The sequence below is a fragment of the Tiliqua scincoides genome, chromosome 3 (genome assembly GCF_035046505.1).
Source record: "Tiliqua scincoides isolate rTilSci1 chromosome 3, rTilSci1.hap2, whole genome shotgun sequence".
In the NCBI taxonomy this organism is placed as follows: Eukaryota; Metazoa; Chordata; class Lepidosauria; order Squamata; family Scincidae; genus Tiliqua; species Tiliqua scincoides.
Genome location: NC_089823.1, coordinates 219,634,057 through 219,649,646, shown reverse-complemented (window position 1 = coordinate 219,649,646; position 15,590 = coordinate 219,634,057). Strand labels below are relative to the sequence as shown.

Below are 15,590 nucleotides of genomic sequence, written 5' to 3'. Positions count from 1 at the left end.
GTGATATCTTTAAGTAGGTGATAAGTACTTTGTTCTCACCTAGGAGCTCATTAACTGTACATGATAGAAGAGAATATATGCAAATCTTGATCATATTTTTAAAACATGTTTTACAACTTCACAGCTTCCACTGCCCTAAGTAGGCCACAGACCTTATGTTTGACACCCCTGATCTAGATTATAAATTTCTCAAGGCAAGGACATGTCTTTTAATTCTTTGTAAAACACAAACCCTCTCTCATTGATGCCTCCCTCCCTGATTTGTATAGTCATCGCAAAAACCTTTCAGGTTTTTGATTTGGATGGAGAATGATAGCATGACCCCACTATTACATTGTTCCTTGGAGCTAGTAATTTAATCCACAGTGGTTCTGTGGTGGAGTTGGGCCCCCTTTCAATCTCTAATATGCTAGATTCTACCCCTTTTTTGACACAGAGGCCACCCTATCTCCAACACAACCCATCTGTTCCTTCTAAAGAGTTTATTATTATTATTTTATTAACAGTATTTATATACCGCTTTTCAACTAAAAGTTCACAAAGTGGTTTACAGAGAAAAATCAAATAACTAAATGGCTCCCTGTCCCAAAAGGGCTCACAATCTAAAAAGATGCAAAAGAATACCAGCAGACAGCCACTAGAACAGACAGTGCTGGGGTGAGGTGGGCCAGTTACTCTCCCCCTGCTAAAAAAAGGAGCACCCACTTGAAAAAGTGCCTCTTACCCAATCAGCAGTTTATATCTTGGGAATGCAGTATCCCACAGGTTCTCTGCTTTCCACCAGGTTTATATTATGCCCATTATATCAAGGTTTTCCTAGTGTTCACCAAACATTCCAGTTCCCCCATCTTTGCTCAGAGACTTCAGACATTTGCCTAAATGCACCTGTATACCAGATCCCCCAAAAGGGCTGCTTGTTTGCATTTTTTATCCCTACAGCCTCTTGTTCTGCTGGACCAGCTGCCATGTCTCATTATGCCTCTACTCCATTCTTGAACCTCTCCACTGTCATCTCATAGGAATCAGGAGTTCCAAACTGGATGCCTCACAGTTCCTGTCAGCTTTCCCCCAGGGGTCAGTTTAAAAACTGCTCTGCTACCTTTTTTGTGTTAAATGCCAGCAGTCTGGTTCCATCTCAGCTCAAGCGAAGCCTGTTCCTCTTATGCAGGCCTGGCTTGTCCCAAAATGTTCCCCAGTGCCTAATCTAAACCCTTCCTCCTGATACCACTACCCTCTCATCCATACATTGATACCCCTGAGCTTGCACATGGGACAGATAGCACCTCCAGGAATGCTACCTTTGGAGTTCTGGCTTTGAGCTTCCTAAATTTGGCCACCAGGACCACCCGGCTACATTTTCCCACATTGTTGGTGCTGAAATGCACCACAACTGCTACCTCCTCTCCAGAACTCTCTACCAACCTATCTAAGACAAGATGTCTGTAACCTTCGCACCAGGCAAGCAAGTCCCCATGCAGTCCGTGTATCCCACACATACTCCCTTGTCTATGTTCCTGATGATCTGTGCCCACTGTGCATAGCCCTCTTCCCTAGGAATATCCTGGAGAACTTAGTGCAGCTGGATACAGGCCCATCACCTGAAGAAGTCCCCATTAGGAAATTGTTCCCCTCTTTACCAGGATGATGTCCTCAGTCCCTGAGACTTCCCTGGCAGCTGTTCATTTGGTGGTTAGCTCCTGACCTCATACAGATTAACTTCACCTGGAAGCACAATTGCTGACAATGTACAGAAAGCTGACCCAACCATTTAGCAGTCAGACAACTAGACAAACCCCAGGAAGGGTCTTTTGTACCCTTGGGTAAACTTTTAACCAATCAGGAAGTTAAGAGGATGGTATAATATCTCCAGTTAGATTATGTCAGGTACTTGTCCAGAGGCTTTATCCAATCACAAGCTTGGACCACAGAACCTTCTAGAATAGATGCTTATGTGGCAGAAGGCCTGTCCATGAGCAACTGTCCCTCCCTTCTTGAGCCACACAGCTGCTGCTTGGGAATGCAGTATCCCACAGGTTCTCTGCTTTCTCTGTTTTAAGTAGCAGACCTAGCTCCTTTGGTATTGACTGGGACCAACACTGATGACACAGGTGTCTTATGATGACATTCTTAATTAGCAGCTAATCTCATGGTACAAAGACATAGTTTTTCTTTCTCAAGAATGCTCTAAGATGGAGTCTCAGGCAACTTGAGTGTACTGTTTCATGACCTACCGGAAGGGTCCAGCCTTCCCTGATAGTTCTATTTCCATTCTTACTCCCTCCTTCAGCACCTTTTATAGCTTCCAGCTGCAGTGCTGGACCTCCCATTCATTTGATGGGGTAAATGCCCCAAGCGCAGAACCTCACGCAGGTTTAGGACCCTGCGGAAGCCTCTCTGAGGTTTTTCGGAAGCAAAATTTAAAGCATTGGGGAACCTTAGAGAGGCTTCCCCGACACATCCTGGAGACATGCAAGGCACTGTGCACTCTAGGTAAGTGGGGGGGTGGATTTGCATGGGGGGACAGCGGCACCCTGTGGGGGCGCTATTACCGTCCTTTGCTCCGGGACGCGGGGCTTGGGAGGTCCGCTACTATCTAGCTGTGCTTCTCTTGCCTGCCTCCATCTCATTCTCCCCTTGCCTCCTCTGTTCCTTCTTTTGTCTTCTGTGTCTCTCCCCCCACTTTAAGTGTTGAGTCCATTCCCATTCCTGTTCAGCAGTATGCTGTTGATTTACCTCCCTACCTGTCTGACAGTGGGCTGTGACCAGTGGCATCGCTGGTCGCTGTTGCCTCATCCTGCCTGTGGGTGAGGCAGCTCAGTCTGACCTCTAGCCAGCCTGTACCATTACACAGATAATTTCCCAGCTTGTTGGCAGGTTTGTGGTCTTTCTCTGCCACCTTGTTGTGCCTCTTAAAGGCTCACATGTAGTTTACTATAATGCCTAAATCAGGCAAAATTTAGGTGACACTCATCACTTTCCAAGTCGCTGAGTCACCACGACTCTAAAGGACTTGAGTCGAGTTGGCCCCCCTTTAAAAAGCCTGACACAGATAAACCAGGGTTGCTACTGGGTTCTGTGGGTGTTCACTTTACAGATGGGCCAGCAGGGGAGAGCAGGAGGGGTGGAAGGGAACTGCGAGAGTGCAAAGAAGCAGCAAGAGGGAGGAGGATCACATGCAACAGCGGCGAGGCTTGCCAGAATGACCCAATCCTTTGCAGCTCTACTCAGAAGAAGTTCCACTGCAGCCAGTCACTCAATGAGCCTGCTGGAACCATACCATGAATTTTTCTGGGATGGTTAAGAACCATCTCTTCCATCATTTGTCCAGGGAAAAACACCTCCTTCCCTCTCCTTGGACTTCTGCAGCCAGTTGTAAGGTAAGAATGCTCTTGGTTCCTCCTCCTGTGTTCAGTGATCATCCATTCCTTCCTTCCTATCACAGAGGGTAAAAAAACCCACTTGTGCCTCCCCCCTCCTATTCATTGCAAGAGGAAAACATTAACCCTTTCCTATCTTATGGCTGGAACTCCCTGTTGCTTGCCCAGGCCAAATGATAGCCCCATGAGGTCTTTCATGCCACAAAAACAAGTAAGAAAGTACACCTAGGCACAGGCAGACTTGAGTCAGAATGTATGGGGGCAAGTACTAAGTCAGGGACCCCTGACTCAAGTGTTTTCTGAGTCTTCCAAGCGTGTGACTCATGAGTTAGCGAGTCACCCAAAAATGCGCTGTCACCTGACTTGAGTTCCCATCCCTGGATTTAATCATCTCCAGATTCAGAAGGTCCATGTGGGTGCGTCCGGAGGCTCTCTGCAGTTATTTACCTGGAGACTCCAGAGGCCTCTCCTAGGTTACACTCAGACACTGACCCACTCTGTTGGCCTCTTTGGGCCTCAGAATGGCCTGCAGAAGCCTCTGAAAGCTGCTTCTATTTTTGGATGCAGCTTCTGGTTTGCTTCTAAAAACAGAAGTAACTCTGGAAGCTTCTGCAGGCCATTCTACAACTTATGTGGGCCAATAGAGTGGGTCACCTGCCCGGCACAACCCAGGAAAGGCTTCCATAGGCTCCAGGTAAGTAATTGTGCAAGCTTCGGAAATGAATCCCAGCATCCATAAAATTCTTTATCCATGGGGGGGGGGGGGTCTGGAATTAAACCTCAGCAGTTAAGGAAGGCTCAGTGTAGTCAAGGGTTCTTTGAAAATTCAAAGTCAACATTGTTTCACCTGTATTTGAAGTCTTGGGGCTTAGAAATGCTTGTTTCAGGTAGTCCAAAGACAAAATCAGTTCTGCCCTCAGTTGGGCAGACAATAGCATCATAAGAGTCTGTATGCTTGTTTAACAATGGACAATTTAGTTTTCCTATGCAGTATCAGACCTTTTATGACAATGTGAAACAACCTGTTTTGGTAATTCCATTCATGTTTAGCTGTCTTACTACTATGTTGTGTTTTGGACACTTGGCTTAAAATAGGATATTGTATCTTCATTGTGTGCCAATTACCCTTTTCCCTAAGAATTGCTTTTTTAAAAAAAATGATGTAATGTGTTCTCATTTGAAGAAATTTGACCTCTTAAAACCAAGTCTGCAAAAGAATTTTATTTTTTTGGAGCTAGTGTCAAGTTGTAAATTCAGCCTTATTGTACATGGCTACATGAATACTTTAAAGCAGCAAACTGCCTGGGTTGGACCCACAAGTGGGTCATGTCCCAATTTTTATTGGGTTGTGAAACCGACAAGGCAGATCAGGCTATGTGCATCAAACAAGCTGCTACTGGGGGGGGGGGGGGAAGCACTGCTGCCCAAGCACCATTATAGCCTTGCCCCTTGGTCTTTATAAATTAGGCAGTAGCCTCTAGGGCAGCTGTCTCCAAACCACAGACTGCAGCATGCTGGGAAAGCTGCCCGGGTAAGGCGCTTTCCATTCTGTGCCACAGCCACCTGTTTTTCTATCCAGTCTGCTCAGAAGTGCTATGCCTGGATGGCTTTTCTGGCATTCTGGATCTGGCCCACAAGCCATGGTTTGGTGGTTATTACTCTAGGGTCTCTAAAAAGTTTTGACAATCACTGCTTTAAGGTTTCTTAGTACTGGGATAGTTGGGCAAGTATCTAGTCCCATGTGAGAATGATTCCATCATTAGTTTATAAAAACAAAAGTAAAAACTTAGTTTTTTCTTTTCCTTTCTATTATTCAACTGTATCTTCCTTAATTCCATATAAACATAAGGAATTGGTTAGTTGTGTAGGCTGGACAACAGCAGATGAGCTGTATTCATGTAGTGATGATCACCAAATTATGAAATGGAACTTGTTATCTGGTGAGACAACGCAAGTAGTGAAGCTTCCTGATGATATCTACCCCATCGATCTTCACTGGTTTCCCAAAAATGTAGGTGGAAAGAGGCAAACCCAAGCTGAGAGCTTTGTACTCACAAGTTCTGATGGTAAGTCATCCTGAAAAAGTGTGTTTTTGCAGATCAGTACTTCCTATCTCCTTTCATTTTGAAAATAAATGTACAATCACTTTCTTCTAAGAGATTGCTATATGGTGTGCTACCCTGGATCACTATTATTTTATTCTAATTTCACATTCTGTGCTGTTTAATTTTTGTAAAACTTTTGCTTGCTCATGTTCTACCTTGTATTTAAACTACTAGGTTTAGATCTTGTCTAGTAGATACCTTAGTTGGCAACCTTCAGTCTCAAAAGACTATGGTATCGCGCTCTGAAAGGTGGTTCTGGAACAGTGTCTAGTGTGGCTGAAAAGGCCGATTCGGGAGTGACAATCCCTTCCACACTGGGAGCAAGTGCAGTCTGTCCCTGGCCTGTCTCCCTGGCTATGGGCCTTCCTTCTTTGCCTCTTAGCCTCAGACTGTTGACCAAGTGTCTCTTCAAACTGGGAAAGGCCATGTTGCACAGCCTGCCTCCAAGCGGGCCGCTCAGAGGCCAGGGTTTCCCACTTGTTGAGGTCCACTACTAAGGCCTTCAGATCCCTCTTGCAGATGTCCTTGTATCGCAGCTGTGGTCTACCTGTAGGGCGCTTTCCTTGCACGAGTTCTCCATAGAGGAGATCCTTTGGGATCCGGCCATCATCCATTCTCACAACATGACCGAGCCAACGCAGGCGTCTCTGTTTCAGTAGTGCATACATGCTAGGGTTTCCAGCACGTTCCAGGACTGTGTTGTTTGGAACTTTGTCCTGCCAGGTGATGCCGAGAATACGTCGGAGGCAGCGCATGTGGAAAGCATTCAGTTTCCTCTCCTGTTGTGAGTGAAGAGTCCATGACTCGCTGCAGTACAGAAGTGTACTCAGGACGCAAGCTCTGTAGACCTGGATCTTGGTATGTTGCGTCAGCTTCTTGTTGGACCAGACTCTCTTTGTGAGTCTGGAAAACGTGGTAGCTGCTTTACCGATGCGTTTGTTTAGCTCGGTATCGAGGGAAAGAGTGTCGGAGATCGTTGAGCCAAGGTACACAAAGTCATGGACAACCTCCAGTTCATGCGCAGAGATTGTAATGCAGGGAGGTAAGTCCATATGAACCATGACCTGTGTTTTCTTCAGGCTGATCGTCAGTCCAAAATCTTGGCAGGCCTTGCTAAAACGATCCATGAGCTGCTGGAGATCTTTGGCAGAGTGGGTAGTGATAGCTGCATTGTCGGCAAAGAGGAAGTCACGCAGACATTTCAGCTGGACTTTGGACTTTGCTCTCAGTCTGGAGAGGTTGAAGAGCTTTCCATCTGATCTGATCTGATCTGATCTGTTGATCGCTGAACAACATTGAGTGCCTGCCTGTGCTGGAGGAGCTTGTCTAGTAGATAAATTGGTCTCTTCCAAGCATGTATGGGAGAGGAATGGTGTAGGATTATTGGCATGTCTTTTTTTTCTTGAACAAAAGAGGTTTCTTAATTATAAGGGATACTGGCAAAACACACCAAACAAAAGGGCTGTTGCTCAGATATGTTGAACATTTTCATAGTGCCTTTCTTCCAGGGAGCTCAGGGTGATATATATGGTTCCTTCCTTCCTTTCCTTCCTTTGGTCCTCAGAACAACCTTGTGAGGTAGGTGAGGCTGAGAGATAGTGAGTGACCCAAGGTCACCCAGGAAGCATCATGGCTGAGCAGGGATTTGAACCTGGAGCTTCCAAGTCCAATTCTCAAACACTACACCAGTGGTTCTCAAACTTGTGTGTCGCAACCCACCAGTTTGTGTAAAGGGTCCCCTGTCCCTTTAAGAGGTGGGGGAGGAGGCAAGGGCAGCAACACAATCCCCAGGATCCTGTTGCTAATGGGGGTGGAAGAGGGGTGCTTTTACTTACAGGTGGCTGCAGGACAATACAAGAGGTGTGGGGAGCCCTCTACAGGGCTCCCCGATGCTTGAACATTGAAAAAAGAGGGCGCGCAACACTTCCTCTTTGTGTTTGCAACTAGCAAGTTTTGTGCCCATTTTTTCAATGTTCTAAACATCGGGGAGCCCTGCAGAGGGCTGTGCAGGGCTCCGTGCACCTCTTGCAACATCCTGCAGCCACTTGTAAGTAAAAGCACCAACTTTCCACCTGCCTTAGCGACGCGATCCTGAGGATCTTGTCACTGCCCTCACTCCCTCCCAGACAAAGACTTACCCCAGAAATAAAACTCCTGGGAAGTTTCAGAACCACTGCACTACACCATCCAGGTTCTCACTCTATATAAGAATGTTACAACTTCATAGCTCGTTGTTTTGATTCAGTTTTACTATGGCTATATTATTTTTAGAGACAAGATCTTCTTTGGTTCAATCTCACAGTTGCTTTAGGTCCACCTTAAGGCACACCTTAACAGGTGCAATGTCAGCAAAAGATTGCAATGTCAACAGAAAAAAGCTAAATCTAGGGATTTTATTTATTTACTTATTGATTTATTCGAAGAATTTATATCCCACGTTTCTCCCACATTCAGGAGCACTCAAGGCAGCTTACAACATAAAACCAATACTAATTACATTAAAACAATACTAAAAACATTAAATATAAAAGCAATTGAAACATTAAAATAGAACAAACCTCAGGATCACACAGACTATTAAAATTCCATCTCATTAAAAATGCCGGCCCACGTATCATTTAAAAGACTTCCTGATAAAATGGTCTTAAGGCCCACCAAAATGCTCCAGAGAAGAAGCATTTGTAATTCCAGGGGGAGGGAATCAGGAGCCACCACCAAGAAGGCCCGATTTCGAGCTGCCATCCCCTTCACCTCTACTGTTGGCGGCACAGTCAGAAGGGGCCCCTCTGATGTCCTGAGAGGTCAGGTAGGATTATATGGAAGGAGGCAATCCCTCAAATAACCTGGTCCCAGGCTTTATCAGTTTAAACTAGCGCTTTGAATTGAGCCCAGAAATGAACCAGCTGTCAATGTTGTTGCCAAAGCAATGGCTTGACTGAGTCAAACAGACAAGCCCCAGCAACCACATGAGATCTAATTTATGTGCATATGGAGTAGCACTGGAAAGCTGCAGGTAAACTGATATGTATGGATATGATGCACACCTGTATTAAGTGTAATCATTGCCCAGTGCAGTGTGGATGAAGATGTCCATTCCAAACTGTCTTTCAGTGTGGATGAGAGTATGTGGCTTCTTATGTGCCTTAGGTCACTGTGCATAATTTTTCTTTGCCCATAATCATGCAGCATCTTATTGTACATAGAATCTTGTAATTGGAGGCCTTGGTGTCCAGATTAATAGCTGGTGCATCAATCATCAAAGGGTAATTATTCATAAAAATTGGAACTTAGAAAATAAGCCATAAATTACAACCATGCACTTTGGAAAAATACCCTGGTGCGAATGCATTTTGATAAGTGGTGGTGGTTGTGATGAATATTTTTAAGTAATAGGATCTGTGGTGTCTTGGGTAAGTGCACCCAAGCCCCTGCAGCCGCCTGAGCGGCGTGATCCTGCGGATCGCGCCACTGCCTCCCACCTGCCCCTGCTGCCTCTCCCCCCACCCCCACAAGCACTTACAGTGGCTCAAACTCTTCAGGAGAGTTTGAAAACCACTGCCATAATCTGTATTCTACATGAATCTGAGTTGTGGAGGCCTATTTGTTTCAGTCCTCCTTTATGGTCACCTTACCTTCATGCTTTACTGCTCAACACCTTCTTGTACAATAGGGAAGGAGGACACCTGGAGTACCTTGCTGGGTTCTGGACAATAACCTTACCATGGCTTAAAGGTCAGGTTAGATTTTCCTAACTCTGAACTAGGTGATAAAAACGGCTGAAACCCAATTCCCAAATACTACATATAGAGGAGGAGTTGGTTGGGAGGAGTGCTTGTTTTGAAAAGTAGGGTCTGCTCCATCTTCCAAGTCAGAGGAGAAACTGCATCTTTAAATCTGTGTTAGAGAAATTTCAGGGATTGTGTAGTTAAAAGCTCCTTTTGATATTGTTTTATTGTCACTGATTGCAAGTATCTCCTTTTCAGTATGATGCACTGGTACTTTGCCTATTTATTTCTTTTAATGAACCTTTTGCTCTATACAGTATTTTAAAAGAACAGCACCTGTCTGCTTAAAGCTGATACATGATTGCCTCCTTGCTGATATAATTCTTAAAACCAGTGCACACTGAGAATGTGAGCAGAGGGTGATTGGATCAGTTGGCACCCCCTTTTTTTCTCTAGCTATGGGCTAGGTTGGGACATAGTAATGGCTTCACTTGAGGAACCCAAGAGTGCATGGGAATTGTGACACTTGGAGTAACTATCTCCCCATGGTGACAGATTCCAGATAGTGATGCTGCAGGACACCTGCTTTGTGCCCTGGTCTTTAAAGTGTGGGGTGCTGCAGGATTCTATTCTGTGTCCCTCCCCATGCTTTTTAATATACATGAAACCATTGGTGGAGACCATCTGGGGTTTTGGAGTGTCACCAATATGCCGATTACACCCTGCTGTTATATCTCCTTCTGTCTCGTTCAGGAAGTTGCAGAAGTCCTAGAGTGCTGTCTGGAGTTGTCTGGGTTTGGATAAGAGCCAATAGATTGAGATTGAATCCTGAAAAGACAGAGGTCCTCTTGATCAGGAAACTCTTGATGCACATACAGAGTCATCTGCCCACTCTGAAAGGGGTTGCATTCCCCCTGCAGGAACAGGTGTGCAGTTTAAGAGTGTTCCTAGACTCATAGCTCTCTCTGGACAACCAGGTGGCAGCAGTGGCTAGGAGTGTGTTTGCCCAGCTTTGGCTGGTGCCCCAGCTGCGGCCAATACTTGAGTTGATCAAACCTGACCACAGTGAGTCATGTGTTAGTGACTTCAAGACTGGATTACTTTAACACCTTCTATGTGCCCATGTAGATGTATCAGAAGGGCACGATGGTACTGCTGCAGTTAGGGCAGAATGCATGGCCTAAGTTACTAGAGCTGTGCGGTTTGACTTTGTTGGACTGCTACTGCAGTGACTACATTGGCTGCCTATTCGTTTTTGATCCTGCCTCAAGGTGCTCTGAATTGACATTTAAAGCTCTTCATGGTTTGCATCCAGGTTATATGAGGGACCACCCTCTCCCATACATCCCAGCCTGACATCTGAAAGGATTCTCCTTCAAGTGCCACCTCTGTCTCAAGTTAGAGGGATGATGGTAGGGGGGTGAGCCTTCTTTGTAGTGGCGCCACAACTATGGAATTCCCTTCCAAGGAATTAAGAACTACTACCCTCTCCCTCATGGCCTTTCAGCAAGGGCTCAAAACATGTCTGTTTCTTCTGACATTGGGGCTGATGTCTGTGGCTTGGCTGCTTCTCTCTGGACGAAATAGCTCCATGTCAGGTTTGGTTTTTTTAAATGATTCTAGTTGTTGTTGTTGTTGTAGTTGTTGTAAGCTGCTTTTGCTTTGGCATGGAAAAGCAGGATATAAATTTTTTCAAATTAAAAAAACAAACATGAAGGTGGCACATCTGCTGTGGACCACCTCTTCCAAGACCAGAAAGCAGTTTCAGATGGAAAACTTGCAGGTTTAGCTTCCATAACTCTTCAACAATTTTATATTCTAAATTGTGTCCCACTTCTACTTTAGAAGCGTGCATGCATATACAGATATTAAAAACACGCACACATACCTTTTATAACCAAAGCATGCTTGATTATGGTGAAGGCATAGGAAAATGTGGAAGCTAATAATCAGTTTGGACAAATCAGAAGGTAAAATACTTTTATTCTGATTTCTCCAGAAATTGAGATCAGAAATTGATCTCAATCAATTGGAAGCCCAAAATACAGTCTGCAGGCCAGAACAGGCCTGGCCCTTGGGGACCATCTGAGCTATAGGGACCCTCCTGCCTGCTCTTGGGGGCAGGGGCACAGGATAGACCTTGCAGGCACGTTTGCATGCTGGTTTGCATTCTGGGGCTTTTGGTGCTCTTGCAAGGCCTGTCATGCTCTCCAGAGCACCGCATTTGCAAGCACTGCCTCCAGCAATTTAAAAGCTTTGCTGAGACCCACAGGTGGGAAGGTGAAAAAGGGGGGGAGCACATGGCAAGGTGTCTGGAGCCACAAGGGGAGCCAGGAGGGCCCATCGCTCTTCCCCCACCTTTTCCCTGCTGTGCAGGAGGTACTGTGGCCACTTATCAACAAACATAGACAGGCAGGAGAGGGGACTTCTGGCTTCATGCAGTGTTGCGCATGAGCTGGCAGAGGCAGCAGTTTTGACAATGGTGCTTCACCTTTCATGTCACTGTGTTGTGGGCAGGGGTAGGAATGCACAGGCAGGAACACAGCTGGCAATTGCAGGTGGCAGCTTGGATGGCTGTGCTAAGCACTGACTTGCACACCCTGTCTTGCTGCACTTTGTGCCATCTGCCCTGAACACACAATGGCCTTGGCGGTCTCTGCTGAACCACCCATACCCCTCACCTCCTTCTCACCCTCCTCCTGCACCCTGGATGCTGCCTCCAAGGAGCCTCACTAAGTTAAGTGGCAGAGGGGCCCAGATTTTGCCCGTGCCTCTTGTAAGCAGGATCCTGGCCAAGGTACTCAGCAGCTGGAGCAAAGCCAGCACTTACAAGCAGTGACTTGGAGGCCTGTACTAAACATTGGGTTGTGCGCCCTGTCTCACTGCACTTTGTGCCATCTGTCCTGAGCACATAATGGCCCAGCCGGTTCCTGCTGAACTGTCTGTGCCCGTTGTCTCCTCCTTGCCCTCCTCCTCTGCCCTGCGTAGTGCCGCCAAAAAGTCTCATAAAGTTAGGCAGTGGATGGGGCCATATCTCTCATATGCCCTTGCCTGCAGGATCCTGGCCAGGAAGTTTGGCAGCAGAGGATCTGGGTGGGTGGGTAGGCAGCATGGCTAGGCTGGATGCTGCAGCAGGAGCACTGTATATACCAGATGGTTTCTTATGTGCACCAGTGTATTCACACGAACACACAAATGCTTCTATTTTTAAAGAGACAATAGTTTGCATGTGACTTTAAGCCCAATCCTATGCGTGTCTACTCAGAAGTAAGTCTCGGTGTGTTCATTGGGACTTACTTCCAGGTAAGCATGCATAGGATTGCAGCCTTTACAGCTGAGAAGTGTAATGCAGAGGGGTAGAATTTAGTGGCAGAATTAAACAGAACTTTTCCCCAACAGAACTTTTCTGGTACAGCTATTTTGCTGTTTGGGTGGAGATGCCAAAGTTTGGATTTGGGCATGCAGAAGCTCCAAACTTCTTATCCCAAGCAATCCACACATGCTCAGGAACACATTTATTAAGAAGAGCCCTAATGAATCGGACCCAAAGGCCATGCTGTGTGTTTTGTATCATAGGCGGAGTACAACAATGATCAAAATAAAATGCATTCATTCATCCAAGTTATGACTTTTTTATTGATTGTTTGATTGCCCTCAACACCATATCAGATATACTATGTGTGCCAAAAAGTTTGAAGACCCCTGCGCAAAAAGAACAGTCGACCAGTGTTATCCTGCACCTCAACTATATATATTACATGGCTACTAATGTGTTTCTCAGGGCATTATTATTCCATCAATCAAAATTCTACAAATTGGTTCAGTATGAACATAACCAAGAGAATCCCTCTTAAATGATAGTATACCAACTTTAATCTTATTTATGGTATTAATATTGCAACCAGAATTCCCTTGAGTTCATTGTATTTTATGAATGCATTTTAGGATTTTTTTTTTTTAAATAGCATGTAGAAAGTAGAAAGTGACCTTGGCTTTACCACACATGTAATAGAGGAACCGTTATGTTTTGAAGCATATATAACTAGACAGCTGCTATAATTCATATATTAACAGGAGCAATACATCTCCTGAAAAACAAGGCAGTAGTATAGTGTTTTGGATTTGCTGTTACTAATCTGTGATTGTCACATTTAAGACCAACCACACTGGTAGTCTGTATATAATATAGGATTTCGTAGAAAGTCTTTTATGGTATTGATAGTAAAATAACTCAACATCTCACATATGCAAACTAAATTATTCTTGGGACAATGTTGCTACAAGATGGGAAATATTATTCTTATTTATTATTTACCGCAGATACTTGCCCAAAAGTTGATCTCACAGATAAGACGAGGGCAGGTTTTGAGCCCAAAATCATGGAATTTGCTGTGACCCTTGGATAAGTCGGGGGTTTAACTTAGGGAAGTGTCTGACTATAATTTTGTCTGATTTTACCCAAAGCCAGATCCTGAAAAATAACCTCCCAGTAATTGTTACCTAAGAACTGTACAGTCACTAATTTATTAAAAACACAGTATATATACATAGTATGTATACATCTATACATACATGTATACATACATAGTGCATTGTGCATAGTGCGTGCATACGTATACATACATATAGTATGTATACATAGTATGTATACATACATACAATATTTTTAATACCGTTTTTGCTATACTATGTATACATAGTATGTATACATAGTATAGCAAAAATGGTATTAAAAATAGTCTCTAATTTATTAAAAACTATGATCTATCTCATAGATCATAAGATACATTTTTATTCACTAATTTTTTTAATTGTTCTCAACAACCATTTGTAAACACTATCAGAGTAAGGCCACAATCACATCCACAGTTTCCTGGGAGTAAGCCTCATTGACTTTAATGGAACTTACTTCTGAGTAGATAAGCCTAGGATTGGGCTCTAGGTACATTGGAAACAGCATACCAGTAGAACCATTAATGAAATCCTCCTTTAAAGTGCCTGGTGCCTTAAGCCAAAGACTCTACGTAGAACACACAACTGGGAGTATGCAATTCAGTTCACAGTAGAGAGACAAGCAACAAGGAGTGACTGAGCAAGTGAAGCTGCACATAGTTGCACCTGATTTACTTGGAAGTAGACCCTCTGTGGAGGAAGGGCAGCAGCGCCTGGGCCTCGTGTGGAGGTCCTGGCAGGGGGATACTGCAGAAGCAAGCATGCTCTCCTAAAAGCTTACTACATAAGCAGCTGTTGCAAGTGCTTCCTAGCTCCTGCCAGCATACAGCTAAGATCTCTGGCTAAAATACCTGTTGCTGCAGAATAATTCTACTTTAAATTCTACTCTCTGCTTTTCCTGTGTTTTGCATCTTTGCAAGGTCTCCAGAACTCTTCCAGTGAAAAGGACACACACACAGGGAGATTGCTTCTCTCTCTCACACACAGAGATGCTCCCCCCCACATAAACAAATGCAGGGACTTTTCCCCTCCAGTCGAACTTCATTGGTGAGGATAGGGGGAAGTGAGGTTAGCAAGGAGGTTTGCAAAACGTTTTGCATAGGAGAGACTGAAGTGTGACTGTATACAGTAAGGAGAGAGGTGGAGAGGAAAGCAAGAGGAGGGAATAGACTGGGAGCCCAATCCTAGGCATGCCTACTCAGAAGCAAGTCCCTTAATAGTCAGTGGGGCTTACTCCCATGAAAGTGAGACTAGGATTGTAGCCTTAACTGTTTTAAGTGCTCTCTCTCACACACACACACACTCACACACACAAACTTTTCCTTTTATAAAAGTTAACTCTTCCTCTTCCCCCAGTACAACTTCATCAGTGGTGAATGAATATGGGGAGAGGGGCTAGCAAGCCTCAGCTTCGCAACAGAGAGTTTAAAGTTTGGATTCAATAAGGGGGAGGGGGCAAAAACAAGAAGGAAAGAGGAGATGGACTTAACCCTTTCAATGGCTTGAGAAACAAAGGTACAGCCTTCTGCAGGCTGCCTCTCTCTCTCTCTCTCTCTCTCTCTCTCTCTTTAAAAAGATCACTCTCCCCCATTCCCTACCCTGTCCAACTTCATCTGTGGGGAGATGGGAAGGGGGTTAGCAAGTTGGGCTTTCCAATGGAGTGCTTGAAGTTTAAATACAGTAGGAAGGGGGAACACGAAGGAAAGAGGAGATGGACTCAGCTATTTCAAATGACTGCTTCTCCCTCGATCAGACGCCCCCTCCCACACACAGCTCATTGTCTCCTGCTCTGTCTTGGGTGCTGCTCCAGAGATGCCTCTGTGGGCACTGGTGCTGAGCGAGGGGGGCTGCTGATGGCTGTGGTGGCAATTGCCTTGCCCTGCCCTGCACTTGGAGCTTCTGCAGCTGGGCAGCAGCCTGAAGGAGCACAT

General features: G+C 45.1%; 1 protein-coding gene across 5 annotated transcripts in view; it reads left to right on the top strand.

The window, feature by feature from the left end:
• The window catches only part of IFT80 (intraflagellar transport 80), a 123,433-nt gene that overhangs the window by 10,177 nt on the left and 97,666 nt on the right, over window positions 1-15,590 (top strand). For 4 of the 5 annotated variants that reach the window (XM_066620194.1, XM_066620193.1, XM_066620192.1 and 1 more), the window contains exon 1: window positions 5,224-5,443. The exons of the other annotated variant lie outside the window; for it this stretch is intronic. In XM_066620194.1, the coding sequence (XP_066476291.1) occupies window positions 5,296-5,443 (148 nt within the window). In that variant the 5' untranslated portion in view covers window positions 5,224-5,295. Of the gene's footprint in view, window positions 1-5,223; window positions 5,444-15,590 lie in introns of those variants that run through there. 5 annotated transcript variants of the gene reach the window in all.